General features: G+C 33.3%; 2 protein-coding genes across 4 annotated transcripts; one reads left to right on the top strand and one right to left on the bottom strand.

The window, feature by feature from the left end:
• The first annotated feature begins 94 nt into the window (after nucleotides 1-94).
• On the top strand, nucleotides 95-13,880 carry LOC149488601 (alpha-2-macroglobulin receptor-associated protein). 2 transcript variants are annotated; one of them, XM_089695162.1, is made up of 7 exons: nucleotides 95-456; nucleotides 831-1,043; nucleotides 2,059-2,269; nucleotides 11,491-11,655; nucleotides 11,922-12,019; nucleotides 12,661-12,720; nucleotides 13,232-13,880. In XM_089695162.1, the coding sequence occupies exons 1-7, from the start codon at nucleotides 277-279 to the stop codon at nucleotides 13,361-13,363; spliced, it is 1,059 nt and encodes a 352-aa protein (XP_089551288.1). In that variant the 5' UTR covers nucleotides 95-276; the 3' UTR covers nucleotides 13,364-13,880. The 2 variants fall into 2 exon arrangements, with proteins under 2 accessions (XP_089551288.1, XP_089551287.1); XM_089695161.1 differs by having other exon boundaries at nucleotides 12,661-12,750.
• On the bottom strand, nucleotides 5,405-10,697 carry LOC149488602 (uncharacterized). 2 transcript variants are annotated; one of them, XM_089695174.1, is made up of 6 exons: nucleotides 10,438-10,697; nucleotides 10,123-10,291; nucleotides 9,258-9,401; nucleotides 6,607-6,750; nucleotides 6,068-6,211; nucleotides 5,405-5,987 (listed from the first exon to the last, which is right to left on the bottom strand). In XM_089695174.1, exons 1-6 carry the CDS (start codon nucleotides 10,615-10,617, stop codon nucleotides 5,962-5,964), a joined length of 807 nt encoding a protein of 268 aa, XP_089551300.1. In that variant the 5' UTR covers nucleotides 10,618-10,697; the 3' UTR covers nucleotides 5,405-5,961. The 2 variants fall into 2 exon arrangements, with proteins under 2 accessions (XP_089551300.1, XP_089551301.1); XM_089695175.1 differs by lacking the exon at nucleotides 6,607-6,750.
• Nucleotides 13,881-13,944: the final 64 nt, after the last annotated feature.

Below are 13,944 nucleotides of genomic sequence, written 5' to 3'. Positions count from 1 at the left end.
TTCGTGTGAATTTTAATTTGTTGAACGGCGCCGACAAACAGCAGTCAGCAGTCAGCACTGTCGTCTGTCATTACTCATTTTGTTCTTAGTCTGTCATACACGTCAAATTATAATTATTTTGATGTGATTGGTGATGCTGATGTGTTTTTGAGAAGTGAATTATTAAAATTAGAAAGAAATTGAAATATAAATATATCCAATTTAATTTTTGTAATAATTGTTTGGTTTATAAAGTTCTGGCTTTTTTCCTCTACTCATTTTTTGTTCATAATTAAAATGGGATTCCGCCTATTTTTCGGCGTAGTCGCCGCACTTTTTATTTTTCAATGTGTTTTGGGTGAAAATAAATATTCCCGATCTGCGAATTCCAAAGATCCCGAAGAAGTAAACTTCAGAAAGTTGGATAAACCATTTAGAATGAATAAATTAAACTTGCTTTGGACTAAAGCTCAACAGGTATGTTACAGTTATTTTATTGATTTTTCTGTTATCACTGTTTCTTTGTTATCAAAGAGAAATTCATGAACCCGGTTATCTTGAAGTTCTCTGGTTTAAATATGAAGCTCTGGAACAGCAGCTTATGTTTGTTGATGTTATGATATGGGAAACTTATATAGCCATTAAAAAAATTGAAAAAATAATAAACAGGTAATTCAGATAAGAACTCATTTTTTTGAATTTGGAACCAATTTTTTTTTATTACTACTTAATTATAATTTAATTTAGTAACCTAATTTTCCTTGTAAATTAAGTCAGTAGTTACAAATAGAAATAATCAATTTATTTATTTTAAAGACAAGTACAAAACATTTTTTCCATTTTCCTTTCAGCGTTTAACAGAACCAAAGCTAAAGTCCTTATACAGTGATCTAATGATTCAAGATAAATTAGAATTAACATATAAGAGAATGAAGAGTGAAGGTGGGGATAAGGAGGGTTTGAAGGAAGCAGAATTGAGAAGGAAACTCACAACTATCATGAGCAACTATGGACTTCGAGAGCATTTTGAAGACAACTCCATGGGCAGGCAGAAACAAGATCCAGTAAGTATTATAATTCATCTATACTTATATTATAAAGCTTAAGAGTTTGCATGTTTGTTTGTTTAAATGTGCTAATATTGAGAACTACTGGTCCAATTTGAAAAATTCTTTCTGTGTCAGATAGCCTATTTATCAAGAAAGGCTATAGGCTACATATCATCACGCTAAGACCAACAGAAAGGGAGCCACACAGGTGAAACCGCGGAGCACGGCTAGTTTGTTAACAAAATTCTTAATCGCCTGAGTAGGTAAATTACAAAAGGTACACAATCAATGCACAATAATTCGTCATTCATCATGGTAGAATTAATAAATAAAACAGGTTTGGAAAGGAAATAGGAGTAATTACATAATTTAAAATAAAGTGGGCGGAATCCATCTATATTACTATAATTACTATAACATACCATTCAGTTTGATATTCACTTTTTAATAATTAAATTAAAATAAATCTACATTAACATAGTGCTATGAAATCTAATGAGTTATGCAGATACAGCTGCTGTCTTGTATATTTGTATTTGTATGTAGTAAGTTAGTTTATGTAGCTTCACTTTGAAGTCAGAAATCATATTATATAAAACATACAATTTAATGATAAATACACATGACTTGACTGACCGGTTGGCTTGGTTGGTCACTACCAACCAAGCCAACCGGTCATGCCGGCTTGGAAGGCAGGGTCACTACCCTGCCTTCCAAGCCGTTCGTTTGTTTTCGTTCATTTCCCACCCAGGGCTAATATTTAGGTGATGAACATAGATGTTTGCACTGTGTCTGGGTGCTAATTATCTATAAAAGTATTTATTTAAAAGTATATATTATGTATGTTTATCAGCCATTTGGTTTCCATAACACTAGCAAAAGCTTAGTATAGTTTCAGATTGAGCTGTGTGTGAAAAATTGTCCAAAAATATTTATTTATTTACATGTACATAGAAATGCACATCTCTATCTACACATTACTAAGCTAAGGTAGTCCATTAAGAATTGTGTGTCCATTTAATTGTTTCAGTCATACAACGCAGCTTCAGACAGATATATAAACAAGAGTCTCTTCAAAGATAAGAAATTGAACATGTTATGGGCGAAAGCAGAGGCCTCGGGCTTCACCAGTGAGGAGTTGGCTGCTTTGAGAGAGGAGTTCACTCATCATCAGGAAAAGATCGATCAGTATTACGACTTGCTGGTCAACATGGAGGCTGGCGAAATTGATGGATATAAGAGTAAGTGCTTTTTTTATATAATACTAGCTTACCGCCCGCGGCTTCGCCCACTTTGTATAAAACCTAATAAATTATATACTAAAACCTTCCTCTTGAATCACTCGTTCTATTAAAAAAAACCGCATCAAAATCCGTTGCGAGTTTTAGAGCCAGCGCGCACGAGCAACTTTGTCTCCGCAACTATTTTGTCTCTGCCATCAATTTGTATGCGGAGTTGCGCGTCGCTACGTGCGCGCACTTTCATACTGGCTCATGGGTGGAGAGACAAAATAGTTGCGGAGACAAAGTTGCTAGTGCGCGCTAGCTCTTAAAGATTTAAGCATACATAGGGACATAGGGATAGAGAAAGCGACTTTGTTTTATACTATGTAGCACAGTATTACCATATTTCCTACAGTAGTGCGACGAATGTACTTGTGCAGAGAAACGGAGGGGAAATGGCGGGGGTCGGGCGACGCGGGCCGCGTAAAGCAAACACGCTTAGTTTGCTTTACCTAGCGCGAAAGGACGACGCAGTCGTATTTTTTGTGTAATAATTTTATTATACATAGGTACTTACATATTCTATTATGGCGCGCACAAACTGTTCCGTTTACGGATGTAAATCTACATTGAAATCCCAGAAGGAAACAATATTTCAGAAAGATTGTATTAATTGTATCTGTTGAATTAAAATGAAAGCTATGTATATGTTGTCCTCATTAATTTCTAATCAGATTGTACATCCCAATGCGAATGCATTACTTAGTTAAATGTTATAATATACAATTAAGAACATCCAAAAATAAAGTGTCCACGTAAATAATATTTATCAGTGCAATATCTGTAATTATATATTTATGAACAAATAATTAGGGTAAGTCCGGGGTAGATGGCCATAAGGGAGAGATGGCCTATCGAAATATTTCAGTGACTCGCTCACTAACTGTTACTGTTTACCGCTTAGTTCGCTGCTCGTCGTGCGTGAGGACAAAAGTACGGCAAAATATTAAGCGAAAAACGAAGAAAATATAAGTAAATCCTTTGTTTTTTGATTCAAATAGCTTGAATATTTTTTAGATGTCAACTATTTTACGGAATTGTGGTGTTGGTTTCTTAAAACAATGGTGATATTTGTCTTTGTTGTAAAGTATACGAGCAGTGCTACCTTATAACCTCAAAATAATTTGCTTCAAGTCATTACTTGTTTTAGTTTTTTGTTGTGGCCATCTCTCCTGGAATATAAGGACAGATGGCCAATTCTAGTCGGTATATGATGGCCATAGTGTAATAGTATAAAAATCACGTTTTGTACAAATAATTGATTTATTTTTAGATTTGTTTTAAATGCTTAATAAAAACAGGAGAAAGGAAGTGGTCGTGAAAGATCGGAAAAATAGCTAAAAGCAGCTATTAATGCTGTAATGATAGCATAAACGTACGCGCGGCAGGACTCCAGTACCAAATACCTAAACTTTTTTAGGCATTCATTAAAAAGAAGAATAAAGAAAAATAATTCCTTTAACGATGGATGACGTGAGCGAATAGCCAAAGAATAAGCCGAACAGTTAAATTATAGCATAAATTTAACCAACAAAATCAAAAAGCGGGATATGACTGCAGGTAACAGATCTTCTAAAGCAGAAATAGTGATTAGCCTTAGGAAGTCAAAAGGAGTTTCTTTGGCTAGAGCCAACACTATGAACAGATCAGAAGTTGATGCATACTTTCAACTACTTGAATGCGTTCTTTATTCAAGACAATGAGATGTTACCCCCAACTACTTATTTAACATGGATGAAGCTGAACTACAGCTTAACAGACGTCCGGGACACGTGCTTGCTTAAAAATATTCTAAACCAGTCTCCAAAGTGACGTCAACTGAAAAGGCGGATACATTAACCAAAAAAAAAAACGCGGCGAAGAAGAGAAAAGAAGACTTCAAACTAAAAAATTAGACTAAAAAGTAATCCTTAGCCTAGAATTGAGTTATGGCCATCTTACCTCTAGTGCCATGGCCATCACGCCCGGACACCTCGGGAGAGATGGCCAATTGTGATTTTTAAAAAACTTAAATTAATTAGGTGATCTTATTAGAAATTGTTACTTTCATGTTTAGAATATCATAGTTGAATCTTCAAAGTTTATTAAAAAATACATACAATCACAAAAACACAAGTATTTCATTACTGATAGAGCTTAGAAAAAACTATGGCCAACTACCCCGGACTTACCCTACATCAGATTTAATAATCGCAATTATTTTGAATGTACATAATATGAATAAATGATTTCATCATAATATTAATAATCACAATTGTTTTATTTCCCATTTGTTGCAACCCTAGCGTATTTTCGTTTGGCAGCGTAAGTACCTACGCTGGCGGCGGCATCGCGCGACATCAAAGGCGATTCCTTACTGTAGGAAATAATATTGTAATACTGTGCTATGTAGTGACTAGGTATTCGGCAAGGGATCTTTGTGCACACACTTCAAGTAAATACTATGACAGGTTTTACCACTGTCTATTTCATTTGCATCAAGTTTTTTTTATGAAAAAAAAAAGGTGCGTTCCCAGTATCATAAAATTATTTAAAAGTAGCTTAATGTGTGTTTTTTGTATTTCTGTTATGTTGCAATGGAGTACTAAATATTATTCCTTATGTTCATTTTCTTTAAAATGTGTACTGCTTAATCTTATTGTTACTTAAACCTAATGTATAAACATACCTCCGTATACTACACTCACGGTGTTAGAAAAAATTTATATAAATACCCGCGCTTTCCACCCGCGGCTTCGCCCGCGCAGTCAAAGAAAAACCCGCATAGTTCCCATCCCGTGGGATTTCCGGGATAAAACCTATCCTATGTTCCGGGGTAAAAAGTAGCCTATGTCCTTTCTCGGGTATCAAAATATCTCTATACCAAATTTCATGCAAATTGGTTCAGTAGTTAAGGCGTGATTGAGTAACAGACAGACAGACAAAGTTACTTTTGGTCACTCGGTTCACTGGTTTAGATTAGAAGAAGAGACAAACAGACAGATAGACAGCTTTCGCATTTATTACAAAGGACTAGTAAGGATTGTAGTTGAGGATACAAAAATAAAATACCGAAATATCTATATACAATTTATTTCGTAAAAAATATTATTACATTTAAAACTTATTTACGACATGTAAGTAATCTACGATTACAGAAACAGAGGTAAAAAATAATAAAATCGTAATTCTACAATTAACAATACAGTCATATGTACAACAGAAGCCACTGTGTAGTCGAGGATTTTTTTTCCATTTTTCATAGTTGATAAGGCATGTATTAATGTACTCGCCTTAAAAGCATTGTTTTTTTACAAAGCAACATTTATTCATAGTTTTCAGCAACATTGTTTCAGTTATAATATGTTGATTGTGAAGTCCCGTGTCCCCAAGTGGGGTAAGGGGCAGATGCATTATCCATACTTACATCTGTTTCACTGATCGATTTTTTTAGGGACAAGTAGACAATCAGCCTTCTGTGTCCTGCCCGACCGAGACATTTTTTTTTTCTTCGCTCCACCGGGAATCGAACCCAGGACCCCTCGGTTCTACGTGCACGCGTCAACCACTATACCAAGGAGGCGGTCAAATGTTGATTGCGCCCTCGTTATTATTTAGTTACATTGTTTGGTAGAACTTCAGACTTTTTATATTATGAATACATATTTAAATTAATTACTCTGCCATCCATTTGTATCTGTAATAAAAAAAAACATAATTGTCATAAAATATTACATCATTCTGAATACATTGGATATTTAGAATAGAAGTTGTTACCTTGTAAATCTTGTTTGTGTCTCAAGATAAGTACGGCTAGGTCTGCTTTAGCCTTAGCTTCTCGAAGCTGCTCTTTGAGGATTTGCATTTCTATTTCATGTTTCTCATTGGCTCGCTGTTCACTATCCTTGCATTCTTGTGTATCTATGGAAGTCAACTTATATATTTTGGGTTGAGGATGAAGTCAGAGGGATCTGGTAGGTGCTGTCTTGAGATAGATTGTCTACTTTCATTTCATTTTCGGTTTTTGTCTTTCCTGTAGTGAACCACTAATCAAAGGTGATAATAATTGACTCATACTTGAGAGGTGTCAAGAGACACGGAATAATAATGACCGATACAAGTAATTTTAAGATTTTATTTTACTGATAAACCATTCTAAACATAATAAACAATTTCTGATTTAAAGAACTGACATCGCTACAATTTTGTGTCAATAAACCTTTTTTTTCTTTTTAAATACCAGAGATGTTACTCTAAAAATGCAAATCTAACATCTAAAAACATTAGCATTAGATATGTACAATAGAGGTTATCACCTTGTAAATCTTGTTTCTGCCTCAAGATAAGTACGGCTGGGTCTGCTTTAGCCATATCTTCTCGAAGCTGATCCTTGAGGATTTGCATCTCTATTTCGTGTTTCTCAGTGGCTTGCTGTTCACTAACCCTGCAATCTTGTGTATCTATGGAAGTCAACTTATATTAAATATTGTGTTTTTAATTCAGTTAAATGTACAAGTTGAGCCTTTTTTTATTATGAATATTTAAATTAATTACTCTGGCATCCATTTGTACGTATCTGAAATAAAAAAAATATATATTACGCAGTTCATTAAAGAAACGAATCTTCAATGGCGGCCAAAGCTGACACTGACGTATGGTAGGGTCAGCAAAAAAGAAAATAAAAATAACGTAAATGGATAATTATTTTATTAATTATTTCTAATTGTTTGTTGACAAACTTTTTTGTTATGGTATTTATATGAATTATCATATTTACGTATACAGAATGTAACAAAATCCCCATAATATTTGTAATGAGCCCATAAAACTGAACAACTTTTCCCAAAGAACATATTTTGTCAAATTCCAATAAAACATTATTATTTTACTTTCGTAAATGCATAATTGTCATTGTAAATTTATGATAAAAACAGCTACGGAAAATCAAATACATTTTAGTGATTTTATTTTTTATTTTTCCATTTTATTTTTGCATGCCGTACGGCCGTGTGTAAGCGAGAGGGAATGATAAGCGCCGCCATTGAAGATTCGTTTCTTTATTGAACTGCCTTATAATTATAGTAGAGCCATTTTAATAGGCAACATTTGACAGTTCAACAAAATTCAACAACATAAACTAGTAACGACGACATAGAATAATAAATTATTTCATTTGGTTAGAACTGCACATTTGCTTAACTTTTTTCAACTACGATTACATATTATTAAATTTATGACCAATACAAGTTATTTTAAGATTTGATTTTACTGATAAACCATTCTAAACATAATAAACAATTTCTGATTTAAAGAGCTAAAGTCGCTACAATTTTGTGTCAATAAACCTTTTTTCTTTTTAAATACCAGTCTCTGGTATTTACTCTAAAAATCGAAATCTCACATCTATAGTCCTTTCCACCTAAGATGATTTCTGTGACACATCGATTTTTGACACGTGTAGAGATGTCTTTACTGAAATCGTATCAATTGTTTCCGATAATCGATAATATTTTAAATGGAAATGAAATCGATTTGAATAAAGTACCAAAATTAGTTTTTTCGGCATTTCGCCAACAATTAACTAAGGAAACTTAGCAAACAACAGCAACAAAAGTCAACAATAACAATTAGTGACAATAACAGAATACCACGTAAGGCCGGGTCCACATTTGTAGCATCTTGACGTATCACGATCAGTCGTATCGTATCGAGTATTTGTATCATAAATATGGACGCTCATTTGTCCATATCGTATTATAAAGGCGTATCTTGAAAAAAAACGCGTCCATACTTATCAAATGCTGTATCATCTCAATGTATCGGCGACAATGGACGCTCCAGTTTTCTTCCTATCCTCATATCTTTTCCTGATACGCGTTTCTTTCAGTGTGCGGGAACACAGGCAATGATCGCGTATCAATTGCATTCACGTCCAAACTTGAGCGATACGATGTGTATCCTCTTTGATGATCGCGGAAAAACCGACACACGATGGTTCGCGGTGTATCACGTATATCGTATCGTAATACAGTATCAAAATACGTCCATACCACCGATCGTGATACGCGTATCAGATACAAGGGGTATCATGATACACGGTTAGTGCGGATCGGGCCGTATCAGATACGGTGTGTATCATCAACGGGTATCATCTTGCGTCCAAACTAGCGATCATGATACGCGCCGAGGCCACGCAACGGAGATACGATACACCGAAATGCTACAAATGTGGACCCGGCCTAAAGTATCAATATAAAAATGCAACTTGTATACAAGGCTGACGCACTCGTACAGACGATTGACTCAATTGTCAAACGATCACAAGATGGGCGCCGATTATATGATTTTCCAACTCTATGATTTTTCAACGATCCATTTCATGTACACGAATTGCGTAGATATTATATTTTTGTGTTATTTTATTTTTCATTAAGTATATTAAACTAAACAATACTGTTTTTGATTATTTTTATATTTTTGGTAATAATGCCGCCATAAAATAAAAATATTATGCACTAAAATTATTTTGGCGTTTTAAACATAAAAAACGTAGTTCGGAACACGATGAAGTGTCACAGGAATCATCCTAAGTGAAAAGGACTATAGAATGGAATGCATTATTTGTGAATAAAAATCATCCTAAATTATTATTAAATGCATTGTGTTTTTTTAATTACACATGTAGATACTTGTCTTATTTTGCTAATTAAATTTACGAAAGAAAGTATATTACTGGGACAGGGATTCTCCTGATGAATTTTAAAAATGACATGTGTTTCAAGTTCGATTGACAATGTTTCGAATCCATATCCATTAATTTAATTTAATCAATGTTTTTAAGCAGGTTACCTCTCTTCGAAGATAAAATTGATAGACATCAAATGTTGCCTATTAAATTGACTCCACTATAATCATAAAATGTTACATCATTCTGAATACATTTGATATTTACAATAGAGGTTATCACCTTGTAAATCTTGTTTGTGCCTCAAGATAAGTCCGGCTGGGTCTACTTTAGCCATATCTTCTCGAAGCTGATCCTTGAGGATTTGCATCTCTATTTCGTGTTTCTCAGTGGCTTGCTGTTCACTAACCCTGCATTCTTGTGTATCTATGGAATTCAGCTTATATTATATATTTTGTGTTTTGGCTGAAGTCTGAGGGATTTGGTAGGTGCTGTCTTGAGATAGATAAGAGATTCTCTACTTTCATTTTATTTTGGGTTCTTTTTGTCTTTCCTGTGGTGAACCACTATCCAAAGGGGATATAATTGACTCATCTAGAAATAACAATGAGTCGCCTCATGGCTCATTGTAACATGGGATATTAAATGAATTTGTTGTAATTCAATTCAATATGATTAAGGGCCGATTTTTCAATCCTTGGTTAAAATTTATCTGTCCAATAAAGTATTACACGAACATTTTAAAATGTCACCTGTAAACTGTCAAATACGGACAATTAGAATACATTTTTGAAATGGTAGTTTCATATGTTATTTGATGAATAAGTTTTAACCAAGGATTGAAAAATCAGCCCTTAGTTAAATAAAAAAGACGGGTTGCACTCCGGGAGTGACGGCAGAAGTGAAAACTTGATTATTAACGTTGAGCATGTTTGATATCCATCCGTCTTACGCTTTTTCGATCAGGTCACGTGTCCTGACGCGAGTTTAAGATTTTATACCCAACGCCGCTAAAGAAGTTTTCACCTCAAAAAAATTAAACTAGAAGTTTTGGATAAAAATTACATGCAAATTCATCTTTCTCTGTTCCCTTATGCGTAAAAAGAATCTGAAGCGTTATATTTCTCATAGAAACTACCTCTTTTACCTTGAATTGTTTCAAAGTTGTTCATAGAAATATCAGGATCAGAAAGGAGATCATATGAGGGCTCTCCCTCATTGGCCAATGGTTGTTGTTGTTGTTGACGATCTCGTGTTATCTCTCGCTGACGTTGCCTCAAATTCATCCACAAACGACGGAGTTGTTTGTGTGTGGCCTTAATATAAAATATAGTTAAAATAAAATACATATAAACGTTGTCATTTTATGTTTTGACCTATGTCCGCTGGTAAGTGATAACTTGATGCTAATTTGAATTGAAAGTGACGTGTATAATAAACTTAATATGTTAATATAATTTACCTGAATTGAAACTTGAGGACTGGCGTTGAATTCTGCAGCAACCTTGTTCCATGCTTCATTCTTTATCGATAACGAAAAAGCGTCCGACTTTTCATTTTCTATCACTCTTCTGTATTTTTTAATTAATTCCATGAAACATTTCTTTTCAACACAAGTAAAAATATGTTTTTTTACGTCCATATCATCAAATTGTAATTTTTGTTGAATATTAATTAATAAACAAACGGAGCTTTACAGAAAATAAATATTTCAAATTGGCATTTGGCAGTTGGCTAATATGTCACTGAGTCACTGACTGTCAAATGTCAAATTACATACTACACTACGAAAAAAGTCCCGCGGCGATGGCGACTTATAATAAGTTTATTTTGCTATTTAAATATTATATTATTGAATTAAAATTAGTTGTTGGCGGTAATTTGTAGAGTAATTTGGTAAAAAAAAAATTGTCTTGAGAAGGTCTAGTTAAATAAAAACATATATCGATTTGAAAATCGTCAAAAATATAGAAGTCATAATATAAGTTTTTTTTTTTTAAGATTATATTTTCATTAAAATATTGTAAAAGCTACCTACCTATATTTTCTTATTTTAGATACGTTATATTTTAACGATTAAATTATATTATATTATATTATAACGATTATTAATATTAATTTTAAACAATACTTTTACCAAAAAATTGTGTCTAGTCTTTATTGAAATATTTTTGACGTGACAACGTCTTATAATTCGATAGAGCCGGCTGCACGCATGAAAAAACATGACTCATGCGGCGTTACCTCGCTCTGAGGCGTTCCAAGGCTTGAAGTGCAAGCGAGAGCGCGGAACGAGCGACAAAGAAGCACAATCAGACGTTGTCACGTTCAACTATCGTCAGTAAAGCGACTTACAGACAACCAATTTTTTTTTAATAACCAATATTTTATCCATTTATTACATGTTTGAAGCTGTTGCTAACTTGCTAGTTGCTAGTGTATGAGATCAATAATTAATCGAAATCGAGTTAGACTTCGTTATACAACAAAACGCTCATAACATATTTTTCTCCAGATGCAGTAAATGACGAGGAACTTGATAAATTCAATGAAATCAACTACGTGAACGACAACGGGGAGAACTTGACAAAGGATTACATTGACAAGTCCAACCTGGTGCGCGACAAGCACAGGGGCTTAAGGGACGGGTTTGACAGACTGGAGAGGATTGCAGCTAGAGGTAATATTATTATATATATACTAAATTATTGCTGGTTCATAAAAAATACCTTTGACAATTTCTTAATTATCAATATATATATTACTTATTCATTTGTTATTGCAAATTTTACGATTTTCTATATACCAAAAATTATGCTTTATAATCATATAAAGTTAATCATGCGGAGGTGGTAGTGCAAGTTGTTATAAAAACACTTGCTGTTAAAAAAATTGACAGCTACTTTATTGATATAATTGTACTGTATTGTATTTGTTTTGTTTTAGGACCAACAAACAAAGAATTCATTGAGCCTAAAGTGCAAGGTCTGTGGAAAATGGCTACTGCTGCTAACTTCACTGTTGATGAGTTGGCTTCATTGAAGGTATTTTTTTTTATTATTTTACTTTTAGATATTAACCATTTCTACTTGATACTCAACCTCAAATATTAACTTGAATACTATCCGGACAAAACCCGGTTATTTTCATCAGAAAATCAGAATTAGGAATAACCATAGACAAATCAAGCTAGTAGTAAATAAAACACCAAATGTATTAAAATGTATTTATTTATTCTTATATTTATTGTTCTTACATTTATTAATGTGACATCAATTCTATACTTGTAATATTATAAAGCTGAAGAGTTTGTTTGTTTCTTTCTTTGAACGCGTTAATGACAGGAACTTCTGGTCCGATTTGAAATATTCTTTCGGTGTTAAATAGCCCATTTATCGTGGAAAGCTATATAGGCTATATATTTATATAACGCTAAGACCAACAGGAGCGGAGCACTGCGAGTAAAACCGTGGGAAACAGTATTTTATAAAAGATATCCACCATTTTTCTAAGTTTGTTTTTTTTCTCTGTTGTATTATGTTACTTGTTGCTTTCTCCGCTCCGCCAAAACAAATTATTGTCAATTCATTGATATGTATTTAGTTATTTCTAATTGTAAAAAAATGTTCTTCAAAATACGACCTTTTGCCTTACTAATAAAGCTGTAATTCGTATAACATTATAGGTGGAGTTGCAACATTACGAGTCGCGACTTCTGAAGTTGCGCACATTGCACGCCGACCATGTAAGCAAACTTGAGAAACACCATAGCAAGGTTAATGGCTTTTTGTTTTTTATTTGCAAATTTTCTGTTATATTTTACTAGCTTTGTATCCATTTCACCATTCTTGCCTTTATTCATCTATCATTTTCATCAGAATCAGTTCAGCTGTTTATGTTCTTCTTAACAGAAGCAAATGTTATTTAAAGTTCCATTTCACGTATTCCGCATTTATTTCTGTCTGTCTATGAGTTTATAATTTATCTCCAAATCAATAGCGAAGAATCGGCAGCCTAAACTATTTTAATATAAATCTCGTGTCACAATGTTTGTCCTCAATGGACTCCTAAACCACTTAATCGATAATAATAAAATTCGCACACCATGTGCAGTTCGATCCAACTTGAGAGATAGGATAGTTTTAACATGTAGGTACCACGGGCGAAGCCAGGGCAGACCGCTAGTAAAAAATATAATAGTTTGATCGACATTAAATAAACTTTATTCATAAATTTTCTTCAATATTCATGTTCAGGTGGCAGCCACGGGCGACAAGATGGATCACTTCGCAGACACGCAACAAACTATCAAGAAACACACTTTGAAAGTTGAAAAAATGCACGCAGATCTTGAAGGAAGGATTTTGGCCAGACATACTGAATTGTAGACTTAAAATAGTAGCTGTTTTATGTAGTTCTATTGAATGTATAGATATGTGAAATGTGAAATAAAATATGTATGTTTTAAACTTATTAACTAATATCGTAATACTATCTTTACGTATTTTTCCGTAATTACGTATTCATGGAGCGAGTTTGAAGAATCAATGATGCGTGACGTCACTAAATGTGTAAAACGGTGTTTAATGTGGGTAGCTAAATAAAATTATGAACTTAGCTAGTTGGTAAGAAGTAATAACATAATGTGAGTGTCACAATAATTATGTGGTGATTTGGTTACTAAATAACTTAAAAAGTATTCATTGTGAACTATAATTTACGTTCTTCCAGTGTTTAGCTTATAGAAAAATGATAATAAATTAACAAAACATGCCAAATATTCTCATTAACTTAATTATGTTGATAAGTGCATTTTTATATTTTGTAATTGATTATTTTTATATTTACGTTTATGAGTAATATTTTTGTAAAATGTATGAATCTCAAATACACAATTATTTCGTTTTTGTTTGTTTTATTCATTCTTCCTATGCCTAGCGCATATTGCAGAAATCATTTTCCATTGAAC

Source organism: Colias philodice, chromosome 5 (assembly GCF_061535455.1).
Source record: "Colias philodice isolate Cphi_HAF_F1 chromosome 5, ilColPhil1 Martin Lab GWU primary, whole genome shotgun sequence".
Taxonomy (NCBI): domain Eukaryota; kingdom Metazoa; phylum Arthropoda; class Insecta; order Lepidoptera; family Pieridae; genus Colias; species Colias philodice.
This window is presented reverse-complemented; position numbering and strand designations above follow the sequence as displayed.